Below are 19,512 nucleotides of genomic sequence, written 5' to 3'. Positions count from 1 at the left end.
ATACATTGAAAATATACATATTTTGGCTGGAAGAAACTACTTGTGCAGTCTTGCAACATAAACTATCTTTGTTAGGAACAAAGACTTCCAGGATGCGTATTTATTGGGCAATGTTGATCTACAGACAGATCTAGATATAGATATACATGACATCTACCCACTGAATGATTTTCCATGATTCCTGAAACACACAGTCCACAGAAAAACAGAGCTACTGGCTCAGACTCAATATCCATTTAGCTGTTCTCTCTCATATAATTTCTCAGGCAAAGAATTAAAATCTTTTCAATATAAAAGGTATTTTCCCAGTCCTTGATCATTCTTACTGCTTCTATCTGAAACCATCCTTGTTTTGCAATATATTTTAAGATATGATAACCAATAGTAGGCTACAAGGTAGCAGTGCAATTAAGGTATTTTGCTATGGCTCCAAAGACACTAGTCCAAGCCCAACCCTGGACCAGTACCAAAGTCCCCCACACAAAGGTTAGCCAAGCTTCAAATTCTGCAACAACTTGGTAATTCTGTTGGGGAAATCAAAGGTGGTCAGACAAAATGCTAGTCACATCACTCCTGTACATTAAGCCAGTTGCAGAAACCAGTTTACCTTAAACATGGAAGCCCAATAAGCCACTGATTTCAGGTTAAAAATGAAACTCCATCATCAAATCCAGGAAAGCCTAAGATCAAACAAAGGTACAGGCTGTGGAAGAAGCAGTAGCTACCAAGGAGGAGTATACTTCCTTCACTTGCTCTTGCAGGGAATCAGTTAGGAAAGCCAAAGCAACATTAGAACTCAGGCTGGCGACAAAAATTAAGGACAACAAAAAGTCCTTCTTCAGGTATACAGGGAGCAAAAGGAAGAGTAGGGCAGCATAGGACCCCTAACAGGACAGACAAGGGCAGTTGATGACAGATGGGAGGGACAAAGCAGAGCTCTTCAATGAGTTGTTTGCCTCTGTATTCTTGAACTTGGATCTAGACATATCTCCCAAATGCATTACTGACAGAAGCAGGAGAAACACCAGCCCATCAACTGTCAGCACCGACCTAGTAAAGAGACACTTGGAGGAGCTGGATGTGTTTAAATCAGCAGGACCAGATGAGCTGCATTCAAGGGTGCTGAAAGAATTAGCCAGTGTCATAGCAGAGCCACTGGCACAGCTGTTTGAGCACTTGTGGTGCCCAGGTGAGGTCCCAGAGGACTGGAAAAGGGCCAGTGTGGTCCCTATTTTCAAGAAGGAGAGGAAGGAGGATCCAGGTAACTATAGACCGGTTAGTCTCACGTCTATACTTTAGAAAACCCTTGAAAAAATTATCAAGGATCACATTTATAGGAGTCCAGCAGGTAATATAATGCTAAAGGGCAACCTGCATGGGTTCATAGCAGGTCGATCCTGCCTGACTAACCTTGTTTCCTTCTACGAGCAGGTCACTAAAAGCTTAAATGCAGGAGTCAACGATGTTATGTACTTGGACTTTAAGAAGGCCTTAGACGCGGTATCCCATCCTATTCTTAATAAACAAATTGAACGGCTGTGCCATAGACGATCACACAGTCATGTACGTGGCAAATTGGTTTAACGGTCTTACCCAGAGAGTGGTGGTGGACAGGTCAGTATCGACCTCGAAAGATGTGGGCAGTGGGATCCCCCAAGGCTCAGTCTTTGGGCCAGTGCTATTCAATATCTTTATCAACGACCTGAATGAGGGCATGGAAAGCACTCTATCCAAATTCACAGATGATACTATATCCAAATTCACAGATGGGGCGAAGCAAACACACCGATGGGAAGAAACCGAATCCAGGCGGACCTGGACAGGTTAGAGAAGTGGGCAGAGAACAATAGGATGCAGTTCAACAAGGACAAATACAAGGTGCTGCACCTAGGAAGAGGGAATCACCAGCACACCTATAGGCTGGGGGATGATCCACTCTGTAGCACAGCAGCAGAAAGAGATCTCGGAGTCATTATCGACTCCAAGATGAACACGAGTTGTCAATGCGATGAAGTAATTAGCAGAGCTAACTGCACTTTATCATGCATTAGTAGGTGCATCACAAACAGGTCCAGGGAGGTGATGCTCCCCCTCTATGCAACACTGGTCAGGCTGCAGCTAGAGTACTGCATCTAATTCTAGGCGCCGCAATTCAGGAAGGATGTGGACAACCTTTAGATGGCCCAGAGGAGGGCCACTCGTATGGTTAGAGGCCTGCAGGGAAGGCCTTATGAGGAAAGGCTGAGGGACCTGGACATTTTCAGCCTTCGCAAGAGAAGGCTGAGCGCAGATACTTTGATATGGTGCCTAAACAGAGGGCCCTGAGGAAGCCTGGTTTTAACTTGAAACTAGAACTCTAAGACCTCTGGCACACATTCATGTAAAGACATGCGAAACATCCCCATGGAGATAAAGACACCATGTGGGATCCCCATCCCAACAGTTGCACTTCCTTGCCATTCCATATTTATGCTATGATTAGTAGTGGCATAAGTGCAATGCATAAAGGGGCCTAAGTAAATATGAGAGACAAAATGACCAGTGTGACCTCCAGCACTTGTTAAATTGAAAACAAAAGTATAACTGCACACATATTATATACAGTTGTGGCAACAATATACAGTCAACTAGATAAGATGACAGATGGAACAAAGATATGCAGTAGGAGATCAGTTCTTTAATCAGAAACAAAAGGTGGGTGAGTTCAGGTAACATCAAATAATTCACGTTCACTTGCATGAAAAGCACATAAATTATCATCTCACAAGTTTTGAGTCAAAATCTTCTATATTCTCTCACAGATAAAATAAAACAAAGTAATAAAAGGCAGCCCTTGTTCCAGGCAGTAACTATAGTTTCCAAGAAGTCTTCTTCTCTCCTGCAATCTTCTGCTCAACTCAAGATGGAATACTGTGCACTAGGATTGATTATCTTCTTTAGCTACACTGGTGGGAGCCAACCTTTTTGGCAGGCACGCCACAAATTTGCCCCACATCCTCCTCAAGTATGTCCCCCTTCCCTTGCCCAATCTGCTGCTCTACTTTTGTTTCCTTCCCAATTTGCTCTTTTGGTCTCTGCTTCCTGCCCTATCTGCCACTGTACTGTCTGCCCCTTCCCAATCTGCCAAGCACAGATGCACATGCTACTTGTGGTGCCCACACCACAGGTTGGCCACCCCTGAGCTATACCATTTCTTTCAAGCTAAGGCCAACTGCAACCTGCAATATCCGACAGGTCTGTATGAGCCCCACGAAGCTGTATATGAAAAGTTAGTCTTGAACTTGTTTTTTTCCCTGCTCTTCAACAATTGAACAGACAGATTTATAAAAATTCTCAAAATGATAAATTTTATGAATGGATATTTGCTTGCTTACTACAGATCTGCTTATTATCTATCACTATGAGGCATGTACAGTAGTACATGAGAGTTTGATAGTAATATTTCCTGCTTCTGTTAACAGGAAATCAGTTTTTTTTAATGTTATTGCAAGGGCAAAAAAATAAATAAATAAAATCAGCTACAACACTTACACCTCCATATCATACCAACGTGAATAAAGGAGGGGGAGGAGAGACTAAAGTTAGTATACTAACTAAGGATACGAATCTCTCTTCTTTTACCAAAAAGGAAAAGAAATCTATTTCTGCTATGCAACCAAATTTTTATACGGGCGTCTGTGGTCTAGTAGTTATGGAAGAAGTTTGGAAATTAGAAGCTAGGAGGAGGCTTGGAATAGGTGCACAGTGTTCAAACTGCAATTCTACCACCCACTTAATTTGAGGTCAGACAAGACATTTGGCCTTCATGTGTCTGTGTTAGCTTTGCTTGAAAGCTGCATTTCACTTAACTATATAATGCATGACTAAGAAAAAAAACAACTTACTCTCACCTGCCTCCCATAACGGGTCAATTAAAGTAAATGGCTAAACTACAGTAGCTAAAGTTGAAAAAAGAGACTTTCCTTATACATTTCTACTGCTATTACAGCAAAAGCTTTGTTATCTGGCACCCATGGGGAATGGGGGTGCTGGATAACCAAATATGCTGGTTACCTGAGATGCCAGTCGCCCCTCCCACCGCGTCAGTGTGCCAGGGGACAGAGAGGGGGGCCCCAGGCACACTGGGGAAAGGCTGCTATGCCCCAGGCCGTGGGGGCTCGGCAACACAGGCTACTTTGCCCTGGGCCGTGAGGGCTCGGCGAACTGGAAGTGTGGGCACTTCCAGTTTCACTTTTGCCACGTCAACTGGCATGCCGGTTAGTAGAGCATGCCGGTTTGTAAGGTGCCGGATAACACAGCTTTTACTGTAAAAGTTTTGTTTCTAAAACTAAAACCTAAGTACAAGCCTCTTCTACAAACACAGATTCCCAGAACTAGAGAAGAGGGATAAAGCAAACAGAGAAAAATAGTAAGGAAGAATGAGCCAATTCCGTACTGGGCGATTGATATTAAATATCTCAATAAGAAGCTGAAAATATTATTTTTTAAGTGAAGGTACTAAACAAAGACCAAACTGATTCTACATTCAATCTATTCCAGGTTCCGGTACTGTGTTGTGGATTGAAAGTAGTCTATCCCAAATTTGTAATCCAACCCCTAGACCACAATTAAATATGGGATTTGATCCTCTCCACAAAATGTGCTGAACTCTCTGACTTCAAGCACAGTCTATACACAGGTGACAGGATTATGGCAACACAGTAAATCCAAAATTGAAGACCTAAAATCTAAACTAATTTCTATTAATATCAGTCACACAAATCATAAAATCATTTAACGCTTACTCCTCTAATGCCCTTTCTAAGGCCCCTGACACATGCTCATTTAAAAGGCACCATGGGATCTGATCCCCAATACTAACAACTGTGCTTATTCCATGCCACACATCAGGGATCAGATCCCAATAGCACCCTTTCTACTTGCCAGTGCAGGGGGAGCCCAGGATCATGATCCTAGGCTCCCCCTGTGCCAGAAACTTAAAAACTAGATGCCCACAGGTTTGGGGACAAGGCCAACAGTCAGCTGACAATCAGGGGCTCAGAGTTCCAGGCCAGCTCAAGAGCTTAGTGAGAACCTTGGCCAGAGCTGATAATCAGCTCATTGTCAGCCCTGGCTACAAGTCTGCCACATGTTCAATTTAAAGATGCTATATAAACCAGCCATAAAAATGTAGGACATTTGCAGCACCCTTGCCATTTATGCCACAATTAACACATTAATTGCACACAACTATAATGTGTAGAGGAAGCCTAAAGCAGCATGAGCCCATACTAAGAACCAAGGACCATTAATACCTGTTTTATAGCACGTTATACTTTGCCCAATTCCTGAATTCTTTTCACACAGGTAAAATTGATTAGATTGACCCTCCTCTTTTTTGAAAGGCCTTTTATCTCCTAGTAATCAGCTTCTTTTCTTTTGTTAATTTTGTGTTGGCTACCCCTGAATTTCTCTCACCCCCTCCCCTCTGCTATTTTTCACTATGGTGTACCTATCTCCCTGTGATCAGTGACTTGAGGAAGAATGTCTTGCATCCCAACGACATAGCTGGTCTAATAAAAGATATCACCCTAAGAAATATTTGTCTCTGATCTGATATATTTTAACTTGTTTATCAAATTTTACCCCCTGTCAGAGAAGAAAGCTCAGCCAGTTAGCAAACAGGGTAAATAATCTGTGTGTAGAGGTGCACTGCTATATCAGTTGCATACTGGATGGGAACCAATAACAGGTAAATTAACATTATCAGCTATCAGCTTTTTTGACTGATAATATCACCAATAAATGCTACATGCATGTGTGCAGCCACAGCATGCATGCAGCCAGGAATGCAGCCTAGTAGCTTGAAGAGCAGCAACGTGCCAGTAAGTCTGTGGAGGGAAGAGGCTTGGAGGTGGCATATTAAGTCCCCCACAGTGAGAGAAGCAGCAGCAGCAGGCACTGTTCAGTCAGGGCACGGTCTGGGACAAAGCGGAGATGTGTGGGGGATGGCTCCCAGCCATTGCGCAGCCCTCTAGGGTAGGCATGTGCCCCCCAGATTTGTGCACGAGGTGAGGGCAGGCTGCCCATTGCTGACTCAGGGCAAGGGGCTGTGCCAGCCTTTTCCCAGCGGGGGGGGGCTGGGCCATCACTGTACTCAGGGTGGGTGGGGGTGGGATGGGCTCCACTGCATGGGGAAGGCAGTGGTAGCAACACTGGGAGGGGTGGCTATGGGGAATTTTGGGGTGGCTATAGCCCCCCAAACCAGCCCCTAGTGCCATCCCTGCTCGGGTCAACGCGCTCTGCCGCAACTGAGCTTGCCTCGTCCCACCTACCCCGATCACAGCCCTGGTCCATCCCCCACAACCCCTCACCAGGAAGAGATTGGCTTAGCCCGAGGCCCCAAGCCCACAGTGGGCAGCCTGCCCTTGCCCTGTACACAAATTCAGGAGGCTACATGCTCCCCATGACTCCCCCGGGGGTGCACGTAGCAGCAGACAGCCATTCCCCACCACATCCCCTGGATAAGCTGCCCATAGTTCTGTCCTGTGCCCCACTATGGGGTTGCATTTACCACCCCAGCTGCCTGTCCCTGCCCCTGCCCCATTCCCTCCCTCACTGTGGGGGCCTTGATCTGTCCTCCCACACCCCTTCCGCTCCTCCCCCCCAAACACCAAGACCTACCAGCAGGACACTGCTCTCCATGTTGCCTGGCTGCGTTCCTGTAAATCAGCTATCAGATCGGTATCAGCCAATATGGCTGGTTAATAATCAGCCATCAGTATTGTCTAGGAAAATCTTTATTAGTGCACCCCTATCTATGTTTAAATTTTATTAAAAAATCTATGTTTAAAAAGTTATCAGTATATCTGTGTGAAGGAAGGTTGTATTTTAGAAAGACTATGGTTATCAAACTAAAGAAACTTAAGAAATATGACAAACAGGATCAACTTTCAAAAAGGGAGCATTTTAACTGCTTCCCCTGCAAAAGTTAATAAAGTAGTTAATGCATAAAACATTCAACCATCCTATTTAGAAAAAACAAAACAATTTGCGTCAATTTTGAAGACTAAATTCAACTATATAAGTGTAATGCGTAAGGATTTTTTAGCCCTCCTACAAGAATAAATCTTAATGTAACCTTGATTATCTTTAGCTATTGGCCTGTATACACAATGTGGGGGTGGGGAGGGGCTTACTTCTCATTCCCTTTAGTTATTATCTACAAAACCAAGGAAAACACCATTTAGATTTCAGAAATTTTGGAAACCCAAGTCCTTTGCTTCTTTCTATTATTCATTAGCCCATGCAGTGTACTAGAACTAAAAATGCAGTTACCTCAGATTTTCAAAGGTTCACTCTGGAATCATAATCCTTAGATATTTCTTTTATTCCATTTTTAGGGCTGCTCTTTCTTCTGAATTAATCAAGGTGCTAATGAAAGGACAGCATTTCTACATTCTATTTAAAAATCTCAGAGCTCTTCTACCCACTACTCTAGAAACTTGTTTGGGAGATTTGTGCAAATGATTATTAAACACCCCAAACAGATTTTTTTTAATACTGCTTGGGATGTTAGCATTGCCTGTCTGAATACTGAGATGGTTCCTATATAGTTCTGCCAATTCACAACTTTGTCTCTGCTATTTATAGCAATACTAACTCTTGGTCTATGTACATTAAATACCAACCCATCAGTAAGCTTAAGCCATCTTGCTAGCAAACAGTTTCTCCCCAGTCAATTGGTCAACATTTCTTCCACTCTTGTGACCTTTTCACTGCAGAGAGAAAGCCTCGTCTCGTGTGACATAAAAACTGTTTTCATCGTGACAAGCTTAATTCTATTAAAAGATACTGGATAAGACTACTTACAGGACTTGCAAAGTAAAAAAGCTAAGGTTAGAAGTTACCAGTGATCTCTTTGAACAATTAAGCTAAGGCACAGTAATAAAAGCTTACAGTAGCTGGCATGCCAGGCTTATAAGAGGTTTCCATCATGTACATACTCACATTATAGGGCTCATGGGATTAAGCAGGGGAAAATAGGGAACAGCACATTCTTCAAGAATCTGTTCTAATAGATTTAGATTTAAAATAAAACCGACTTAAATCAAGAATATCTTGCCTCTTTGTAACACTATAGAAGAAAGCCCATCTGTTGATTATAATTTTATTTTATTTAATCTCAAAAGAATAAATAAAAAAGAGAAAAGGACACCCAGTCTCAAAAAGGCCATCAGTTTTCATTCATAGATGCATTTGTTTTGCCATGCATTCAAAATTTGGATATGCTGGAATAATCATGTCAAATTAAAGGAGAAAAATATAAATTTTACTATACAGAGAGTGATTTCTTGCTGACAATGAGTCATGTAACCACCAAAAAAGGATTATAAGGCAGCTAAAATGTGAAGTCTTTCAGACATATGGATGTATTTCATAAGAGAAGTGGAATCAAACATGCCTTCAAACTGGAGGCAACAGACTGCTACTTATCAAGAGACTGCAAAATACTTTGTTAATTGAAAAAATAGCTACAGTCCTTCAGCTTAACAGACAAGTCACCAAATTGGAAATAGCAATATACCTACCAAAGGAGTGTTACAAATTTTATATTGTATCCCCCTGCCCCAAGCATAATTTAAAATACAATTTTAATATGCAAATATAATTGGTACATATATATTTATTCAGTACATCCAGTAAGATCCAGTTACCTTTGTTTCTGCTAACCACCGATGAGGGTCATTCTGCAACCCAGGTGCAAGTGATATTGCCTTAAAAAATAAAAAATAAAAAAAAAGGTTAGACCCACAATAGAATTTTTCTGGTTTACTGAAAAAACAACCAACCAATAGTTTAAAAACTCATTACTAAAGACTGATGTTGAAAGGCTTATTCATAAATGGTTTAAAAGACTGTAACTTTACATCGGTCACATTTAAATGGTTCATTATGTAATATCATTTAAATCTTGTTTAAAATGCAAAGCAGGTCAGTAGCTCCTTGGTAGAATGTAACTCTGCTTCTGTCCAAGTTTCAGTATAAAATCACTACAATAATTAGAACACCCCCAAAATACTTGAATATTGTGTTATATTTCTATAAAATCAACAATGCATCAAGATGTGCATTTTTAGTGGGAAGTTTTGGCTGCTCCTTGCTGAAAATTAGGTTTAATTTACAGGAATATGAATCACTATCATTTATTTTTATTTTTAAGGATGAGTTTGGAAAGCATCCAAACCCATTTCCCTCTATTTTTTAAGGGCAACAGACTGAAAAGCTACTGGAACTGGTAGTACATTCCGGAGTGCACAATGGGACTTTATTTTGGAATGGGATCCACATCTCTGACAAGCTGCAATATCACAGAATAAAAGAAATGTACAGGAAGTACCACTCAAAATTTGTTATTCCATTGCAATGACGGTGCTGTAATGCCTTCATGTAGGTAGAACACAAAATATTATACTTAGTTCAGATATCCTAGATGGAGTATCATATTCTTATGATTATCTGTATAATAATTCCAGTCACTTTGTGTTATTATGGAACACACATGATGTGTCTCTATTAGGCATTTCATCAACCTGTAATAGTGCAAATAGTCCTGCATACCTTTCTTCACTGCTGTCTCCCAAACTATATTATGTAAAGATAAAATATTTCATCAAGTTAATGTTAGTTTCATGTTCTATGTTATTTATTTAACAGTAATTTTCTTTTAAGTAGATTCATTTTTCATTATTTTTTAAAATGTGCAGAAGGAAAAAACTCAATGTATAGATTTGTACTTTTAAGGAAAGTCTACTTAAGTTTAAGTTCATCGTCAGTTTAACAGAGCAAATATCATTTTAGGTGCATGATGGAAAAGACCATGATGCAGGTTGACATATTAAAGCTCTATGATGTTGTTATTTCTTTTAAAAAATTAAAACAGTTGCCTGGCATTAATGTAAAAGCATTTTACCGTATACCTCTCTTTGGTGCATACCAAATGAATGCTTGTAATAAGTTTATTCCTTTAACAGGGCTTCATTAGGTTCTAATATCTATGCAGAAATTTAAGGAACAGTAACACTGTTCTTAGTACTGTACAGTTGTTTATATTAGAAAATATTACTGAATTTTGATCTAAGCATGAAGCATCTATGTAGCTAACATGTTATACACATTGCTGCATGAGAGATGTAGACTCTTCAAAGTGAAACCAGCTTATCAAAGTGTCCATGACCTACGTTTAACCAATTTACTTACTGGAGTGAAAATATTAGTGTTTTGAGGATAGGTTTTCACATGACAACACATGACTGGTTGAAAGAATAAAACCGCAAAACACACATCTGTATTTTTTTTTTTTTTTTACATTAAAACTCCAGTAGATGACAGCTACTAAAACTGATCAGGTTTTTGCTTCTGGAAGGGCTGGAAGGATACTGAAGTTTCAATATTTACCCTTTCAGACCCCTCACAGGGATACTTCTAACTAGAAATAAAAAGTTTTAACTAGCCCCCTTCCAAAGCCCTTAAGAATACCTTTTCTCAGGGCTGACTGCAGTGTTGCATAACATCCTGATGACTGCCAAGATGGGGTGATGATTTGGGCAAGGGGAAGGAGAGAGAGAAAGAGATATCAAGAAGCTCACATTTGCTTTAAGTTTTTCCGTAGCAAGTAATTAAAGTTGCCTGCTAACACTAAACAAGTTAGAAGCTGAAGGCTTTCAAAAGAGAAAAACCAGATCTCCATATTTTGGAATTACTTTTAAATTACACCTACAATTTCCAGGAAGGGTGTGAATTAAAATATTAATTCTATCTATACTGCCTAATGTAGCCTTTACTGATCAGAAATGGGGGGTGTATGAAAGGAGGAAGGTTAAGCATTCTGCATTTTATTATGCAGTGAAACATTTAAAATATGACGTCTGCATGCCCAGACTGTCATATTCAGCTCCAACATAGAAATGCTTTTAAAATGTTTAGAGAAATTTCCCCAGTGAAAAGTCTTTTAGCTTAAAAAGAACACATACACACACACACCAGAGCAACAATATGTACTTATTTTTTTAAATGCATTATATGAGCTAAAAATGCATGTAAAAGCAGTCACCTATAGTTTCCAGTTTATAATTTAGAAAATGCATTATAGTCCTTGCAAATATAACCCATTGGGTTACTTAAGTAAAACTCAAGAATTTGAATTAGAAAATGTATCTGGTGTACCTATCAACTAGCTAGATATAAGCAACAAAAATTAATCATTTGAATCTTTGAATTTTTGAATCTTTGAGTCATTTTGAACTTAAGAAAAACTTCACATGAACAGGATCTCTGATATTTTGAAGGTACTTTGAAATTTCCAGTATTTGAGAAACTACTGGAAATTTGGCAAACATTGTGATTAACCAAACAGCTAAAGCATAGTGCAGAGTTATGTTAAAACCCAGGGGCTTGAGAAGAATGGAAACATACTTTCTTTGTTAACCATTCTAAATGAGGGAGACATATCACATAATATGAAACTGTAACTGATATATAAGTAAGATATGACATTTGAGATATTAATATTACTTCTGAGCAAGACAACAAAGAAGTTAATGTAGAATGACAAACTTATTTTCATCTATGAACAAACACAATGAGGTTAGTAACAAAGCAGGTGATTTACAAAAGCAGCTAGCATTAACTGGACACAGTTATTTACAAAGAAAAACAATGGCAAGGAGAAAGTAGTTTCTGATGATGCACATAAGAGTGTTCTCACTGCTTTTTGAAAAGGTACATGACATGACATATCAGTCCACCCACAATATGCTAAATACCATATTTTAAAACTATGACATTTCTTTCACTGGTAATTTTGCACTCCACAAACTATTCACATGTGACTACCAAGTATCCATACATACAATTCTATTATAAGTGTCTATCAGAGAGCTAACTAAAAAACTCTATGGTAGACTGAGAATTCATATTTACTCTAAACTTCTCCACAGAGTCCCTGAAGAAGATTTCACAAGCAGCATCTATTTCACTTCCTATCATATTGAGAATGGATTCCTGTTCCATCTCCAGGCGATGCAGTTGATCCTTAAGCTGCAATCTGGCCTCCTCCATTCTCTGCATGTGATCTTCTTCATTGCTCATCTGTTTATCCTGGACCAAAAAAAAAAAAGATATATATATATATATAATATTTACTACTTGAATGAAGAGGAGGCATCCCTAGATATCCTATAGCTTTATACAATATAGGGAGACAATACTGTCTATTTACTATTAAAGTAAGCAGGAATAATTCAGAAATAGGACGTTTTGCAACTAATGATCCACTACACTGGCAAATTAATCACTTTCAGATGGAAGATTTTGACTCATTTACCCAAATCAAAAAGAAAAAGCAAAAGAAAAATCATTTGTCATGTCAAACCATATTTCCACCAACGGGCCATTTTAAAACTAATGTTACTCATCTTTCTTGGAAATAAACACTGAAAATTCATATTCATAGCACCAGCTAGTGCATCATAGATGGCACAACACCGTCTCACAGGAAAGGATTTCCTTGGGTCACTGAGCCTAGTCCCCACTGTTGTAAGTAGCCGCATCATGGGAAGTAAGGTAGAACCATCAGCAATGGTGAATATCATGCATAGTTTGTACTATACAAACACAAACAGCAATGGACTCAATGACTTGCGAAATAGACAGTACAATCATGGAGTCTGATACAATAGCCAAATCCAGAGCTTTCATCAGTTGTCTTCTTCCTCAAGCCAGAAATACCCAGTGCCAATACTTGTCTTTCTATCTTGTATTCAGATCTATCATAGGTATCTAAGCTCAGCAACTTCACAGCCAGAGATCCTTGAAGCAAAACAGCTTTTGTTTTTCTGGTACTCTTTACATGCCCTTAGGTTAAGCTTGTGTTGAGAGAACATCTCTTAACGCAGAGGCTCTAGCTGAGGATATTCACACATCTTAGATGTTCATCCAATGCCAAGAGACTAAATATAATAGATACCTTTTAAAATGTGATCGTTATCTTTGGATTGGCCATGAAGTATTTAGGCAGAACTCAGTCTTACAACTACCGCACTTACTCAAATATAAGATGACCCTGAATATAAGACAGCCACCAATAATTAGACTCTATTTATGGAAAAAATATAAATTTCTTATAGTTCTCCAGGTGAAGAATCTAATTATTGGAGGTTAGCCTTAAATTTGTCCATTTCCTACTGCTACAGCAGAGAAAATAAATCTAGACGATCAGGTAGAACCCTGGCTCCCTTCCCATCCTCCCAGCTTCTTCTTCCCACAGCACCTCTCCCATACTCCTTACTGTCTGACCCTGCTCTCCCTGAGCACATGGAAGTCAGGAGCAAATTTGAAAACACCAATTTCAAAATAAACAGACCTGTAGTAATTTGCATATAGCACCCATAAATTTTATTTATGCAGAAATGATACATCGTACCTTTTTTGGAAACTACTGCAAGGTTTAGCACATGTACTCCATAAACACACTTTTAAGCAGCACTTTTGTACTTACTTACATAGTACAAACTATGCATGATATTAGCCCACAGCCAAAAAGCTCATGATTTACCATATAGTTCATTGGGCTGGGCCCCAGCAGAGTCAACAGTGTTTCAAGCCACGGTGACCCCTAAACACTGCTCGGTATGTGTATGTACTTCAGATACCCTACACAAAGTATCCATGAGTTAATTAGTCCCCAACTCATGACTGGAATGCAATGTTCTTGTTTCAAGTTCTGGGATCCTTCAAAAACGTATATGTATATGAGGCACAGGGCAACCTTGTCTGACTCCACCTCCTGGAGGACAGGGCCACATTAATCATAGGCACCAGGCTAAGAGAGGGGGTGACAGAGGGAATCTGGGTGAATTGTTTGGGACCCTGTTTGGTGATCTTTGCCAAACATTTAAGGCTAGTGAAGAAACAGAAATCCTTGGAAATGGGAAAGAAAGGCACAGCTCAGCTATGAGTGTGAAGAACAAGTTGAAATATATGCAACCTAGTGGCTCACCATGATTTAAAAGAAGTCAGCACCAAGGGAGACTGTACTTAATGGGCAATGCCATATATCTTATTCAGGTGGTAACTCTCCTTACTCAAGACATTGAAGAGAGCTTCGAGGCTGGGGGAAGGTCACTTCTGTCCCAGTGGACTTCACTGCTGCATACGACACAGTCTGGCTCTATGGCCTCTATTACAAGCTCCTCTGAATGATACATGCCAAAATGATCATTAGGTTTATTATGCTCATGCTTCAAAACGGCAGTTTCACTCTCAAGACCATTGATGGACTTGAGAACCACCTTAGAAGCCTCAAGAATGGCATCCCACAAGGCTCAGTACTTTCTCTGTTGCTTCAACATGTACATTGTCAACCTGCCTGACACACCCAGTCCAAGAAGTATGGCTGTGTGAATGACCTGGCTCTCACCAAATCAAGCAAGCAATAGGAAGCCATTGAATCCACTTTGACATCAGACATAAACACCCTCGCTGACTACTTTCATAAATGGCATCTCCAGCTCAGCCTCACTAAAATAGTTGCAACAGCCTTCTACCTAAATAACAACAAAGTGAAAAAAGAAATAAAAGTCAAGATTGGTGTCTGGATACTTGAACTTTGTCACACTGTCACTTATCTAGGAGTCAAGCTGGACTGGACCTATCTGGAAGGAGTCCAGGGTAAGGTTAAATCGCAGAGGAGTTCTTATCCATCACCTCACTGGCACTACCTGGGGTATAAGTTTCCAAACACTCTGCACCCCTGCTTTGGCACTTACATATGCTCCTGCTGAGTACTGTGAACCAGTATGGGGCCAGAGCACATTCACTAAGATAGTGCATTCCAGACTTAATAGCATAATATGGTTTCAACCACGTCATCTACGAATGCCCTTAGGGCCCTCCTTCAGGCATCCAAGGTCTTATTGACATGGACCATTCTACATGTTGCTGGCTTTCTGGCCCTCATGCTTCCAATGTATGTGTGTGGAAAAACTCACCTCATCATCATCACCATCATCAGGTGGGCTGCAAAAATCTGTCCTTGGGGTAGGTTCCTATTAGCTTGTTTGTCCAATATGGGCCATGTATTATATTGTCATGCTCAGTGTTGGCTGCATTTAATTTCATAGTTAGTGTCCAATACTAAGCATAATACTATGCTGCTTGTGGCAGCAGTTTAATGACAGACAGTGTATTTAGTGAGGTTTCAATGTATGTGAATGTAAGAGAGGTGTTTTCCCCACATGCTGCTAGGTGGGGGAGGGGAGAACCTCATCTTGTAGTCAAGAAAATTTAATATTTCATAATGCAAGCAATAAAAACCTCCAAAATAAGGCGCCAGAATTACCTGGAGAGAAGATTTGTTCACATTCCTTAGCTCTCTGGTGGGAAGGAATGGACACAAGAGTGTGTGCTACACTTATCTTTGACAGATTCAAAATATTTAGGAGCGCTGAAGAACACATCAGTAGGCTATCAGAAGGTTCCAATAGTTAAGCTACAGTGACTGATTCCCAGGTGTATGACTACACAGGACATGCAATTCAAAGAAGAATCTGCCTTTTATCATACACCTGTGCACAGACAGCTTACTAAATCTGAGTCAGGGGACTGTAACATATATAATCAAAAAGATGACATTTGCTTACACCAGAAATATACCACCTGCTGTTAATTTTATTTCCTGTAACTTCAAGAGGAAGAAAGCAAGCTTTTAAAATAATTTTAGTAAGGATTTTTGAGTCCTAAGCACAAAAATGATAGAGATTTTTTTCTGAGGCTGGGATTAGAAATATTTAAACAACACCAGGGCATACAGAGAAAGGGGAGCTCCCCAAAAATCTATTACTACTAGAGACGACGTTAAACAGAAAACTGAGTACGCACACAAACTTGTATGGTCTTTGCAATGAACACATATACATATGCGTATCATCTTCCCTGAATATGTATATTACATATTTTGTATTAATATGCCATATTTTAAAAGAATATTTTCAAGAAGTAGTGATAAGCAGGGATCTTGGTTTTCCCTGATAAAAAAACTGTAAATTCTTTGATTAAAAAAAAAAAAAAAAAATCACATCTCTGATTAAAAACCAAAAACCCATGATTAATGTTTTATTGATATATTTACAGTTTTAAAGCAATTTGGAAGCGTACCACTGCCTCAGTCACTCTAATAAAATAAATTCTAAGTACCTATACATTTTGGTATTTGATTTTGGGTTTTTTATTATGGAAAAAAAAAAAAAAAAAACAGCTCCCCCTGCCCCCTAGGTCACAGAACACAGCTCCAGGCCTTTCACTCTCAAGAGACAGCCCCCCAGTCCTGCCAATGCCCCTCTTTTTCCCCCCTCCCCAAGCCTTCTGCCCTGCCAGTACCCCTCACTCCCCGCCCACAGCCCTGCTAGAGGGGGCCCCCAGCTGCCAGAGTTACAGGGCCAGGGGCCCAGGTCTGCAGCCCCATCCCCCACAGCAGTGCCCAAACCCCGGTTGCTGCCCACAAGAGGCGGTGGCTGCTGCGGTGGAGCGAAGCACAGAGCCTGACTCCCCCTCTCCCACAGGCAGCAGAGCCAGAGAGGAGCCCATGGTGAGGCAGGTGTGGGCTGCCTGCTGTGGGATCGGGCAGGGTGGGGAGGCTCCCCACTGCTGCACACACTCCCAGAGGGGCAGGGGGGACCTGTGCTCCCTAGAGCTGTGTGCAGGGTGGGTGGGGATAGAGGCAGGCTCCCAGCTGTGGTGTGCAGCTCCCCACCCTGCTGCCCTCCCTCAGGGCCGCCTCATCCACGCAGGCAGTACTCATTGCAGCAGGGCAGAGTGGGTCTGGACGTGGAAGCTCCTTGCCACTGCGAGCTCTGTGCTGTGCTGATGAGGCATCCCTGCATGTCCCGCAGCAGCAAGGGGCACAAGCCCATGCCACCACCTCTGCCACTGTGGGGCACGCAGGTGATGCCTCATCAGGGCAGCGTGGAGCTTGCAGTAGCAAGGAGCTTCCCTGCCCAGCCCCGCTTTGTCCCTGCCACTCTGGGTACTGCTTGTGGGGTTGCAGAGGCCCTGGGGGAGGGCAGCAGGGTTGGGAGCTCTAGCTTACAGCGGGCAGCCCGCATCCATCCCCAACCCAGCTCTGCATACGTATCTGGGGGGCACGGGTCTCCCCTTCCCCTCCCAAAATGCCCACAGTGGCAGGGAGCTGGCCCACCCCGCTGACAAGCTGCTTGCAGCCCCATCCTGCTCCCTACCCCTGCCCCGTTGCCACACGTTCCAGCCCTGGGCCCCAAGCCCCATGCACTGCCCAACTGGGCAGCAGCCCTGGCCCCAGCCCTGCCCAAATACCTCCCTCCCTCCCTCCCTCTGGGGGTCTCAATCCCCTCCCCCCGCACTAGACCTACCTGCAGGAGCTGCTCTCCAGGCTCCCATACATGCACATGGAGCCCCCTACCTGACCACCCTCCTTCCACTCACCCCAGCCCCTTGTAGTCTAGAACTCTGCCAGCTTGCAGAGCACTCTTTGCATAAGTGAAAATCTGCATGTTTCTCTGTTAAAATAAAAAAAATCTGTATTTTTCTTGGGTAAAAGGGAAAAATCTGTGTTTTTTTCATTTTCCATGGGAAATGAAAAACCCAGATCCTTGGTGATAAGCTAACAGACTTGCCCTACAGGGCCCAGAAACCCCTCACTGTTTTCAAGATGGAGCTTTACCAGTTAATGGAAGAAACTATATTTTGTTAGTTGTCTACAACAAAAATGGACTGGACCTAATGATTCAGAAGACCCCTTACAATATTATTTTCTATGTTTCTAGATTGAGTGCAGAGGGGCATGAAGCAATGACAAAGTGTTTCCCAAGCTTTAAAATCAAGGGCGCCTCTTAGATCTGTAAAATTAGACTCAACATTACAAAAGACTTATTTTTACTTGATAGATTGAACCTAAATATTTGCAATCTTAAGAGAAAATATTGAAATTAGACTGCTTTCATAATTCAAGTTAATTTCCTTGCCTAAATCTAAGAAATTCTAACTTCATAAAATAAACTATAAAACCACAGGAAAAAAATTACCATATTTACCCAAATCCAAAACAACTTCAAATTTAAGATGCCCCCCCACCGCACAATAATTAGATTCTATGTACAGAAAATGTATATATTTGTTATAATTTCCAGGTACAGAACCTAATTATGAGAGTGTTATCTTAAATTCATTCCCCGCACTACAACAGCAGGGAAAATAGCGGCAGAGTCTCGTGGGGGCAGACCCCTCCTTACCCTGTACTCTACCTACTTCTTCCCCCCTGAGGCTTGCCCATGTCCCGTGAAGTACCTCAACCCCCTGCTCCTTACCCACCCCCCCACACCCACTTTGGATTCAAGTAAATACAGTAGATGTGTCGAGTAGAAATTTATGTAGCTCATGGAAGAAGCACTTTACTTGTCCAGATATGTTTGGCATAGATGCATGGTAAATGCATAGTTCAGTGTAAATAGAGTAAAAACAGCAGTCTTCCTTTTTATTTTTAGGTCATTTTTTAGCACACTGTTTTAATGTAGTTATTCACAGTATTTAACTTGGCAGGTTAATGGTTTGTTTTATAGCTTTCTTTGTAAAACACTACAAACTAAAGAGAAAATTATATTCATATTATCAGCATCTCTTTTATCATTATTATATGACAATCAACATAACTATTCCCATGGTTGCTTTTCCATGTATAATTCTCACAAAAAAATTATCCTCTATTACACGATTCTTCAAATCTCTTTATTCTCTACTCTCAAAAACCCAAGACTACATTTGTGTCTCAGTATTGATGCAGTATGCAGTTTGGTCACAAAAATGAAGAAAAAGATGGTATGACAAATAGAACCAATAGGGCCTCTAGTAAGTATCTTGTGGTATCTAGCGCCAGAATTAAGTCAGTTAGCTTCTTCAGCATCCAGTATTTTAAGTGGTATATTAAATTTCACATTATTTAGAAACAATCTAATTCATACTGAAAATTAAAGTGAATGGATTGAAAACCTAATCAGATTTGCAATGGTCACGCATTCTTTACTAGGAGTTAACTAAGTTTACATCCAATCAAGCAAGCTGTAATCAAGAGTTATATGATTAATGGCTATGCAATGAGTGAAAAAAACCTCAGGTCCAGTGGAAGAGGTCAAATGCCCATATCATAAAAGCCAAAATATTATTTGTATTGATTCAAGAAAAACCATGTAAGGGTGAATCATTCCTGCAAGTTCAGGAGGTAGAAACTGCATCCCTTTCAATCACAAGGGAGAAGTTCAACCAAGGTAAAGTGAGGATGGCAGCAGACTCCACATTCCCCCAAGCTCTAACACTAAAGGCAGGGGTGTTTGTTTTTTTAATACTTATATTACCTTTCATGTACCCCACTTCTGGTCCCTCCTAAATTAATTTGCCCAGTGCCAGAATAGCATTAGGTGAGGTTTTTTTGTTTGTCTGTCCCTATTC

The 19,512-nt window shown here is 41.0% G+C and overlaps 1 protein-coding gene across 1 annotated transcript in view; it reads right to left on the bottom strand.

Annotated features, from left to right (window-relative positions):
• CEP128 (centrosomal protein 128) overlaps positions 1 to 19,512 on the bottom strand; it is a 184,293-nt gene that overhangs the window by 1,327 nt on the left and 163,454 nt on the right. Inside the window, exons 16-17 of the mRNA XM_025196583.1 lie at positions 11,962 to 12,138; positions 8,697 to 8,756 (exon numbers count right to left, since the gene is read on the bottom strand). Coding sequence (XP_025052368.1) covers positions 8,697 to 8,756; positions 11,962 to 12,138 — 237 coding nt within the window. The remainder of the gene's footprint in view (positions 1 to 8,696; positions 8,757 to 11,961; positions 12,139 to 19,512) is intronic.

This window comes from Alligator sinensis, unplaced genomic scaffold (assembly GCF_000455745.1).
Source record: "Alligator sinensis unplaced genomic scaffold, ASM45574v1 scaffold289_1, whole genome shotgun sequence".
NCBI classification, from domain to species: Eukaryota; Metazoa; Chordata; order Crocodylia; family Alligatoridae; genus Alligator; species Alligator sinensis.
This window is presented reverse-complemented; position numbering and strand designations above follow the sequence as displayed.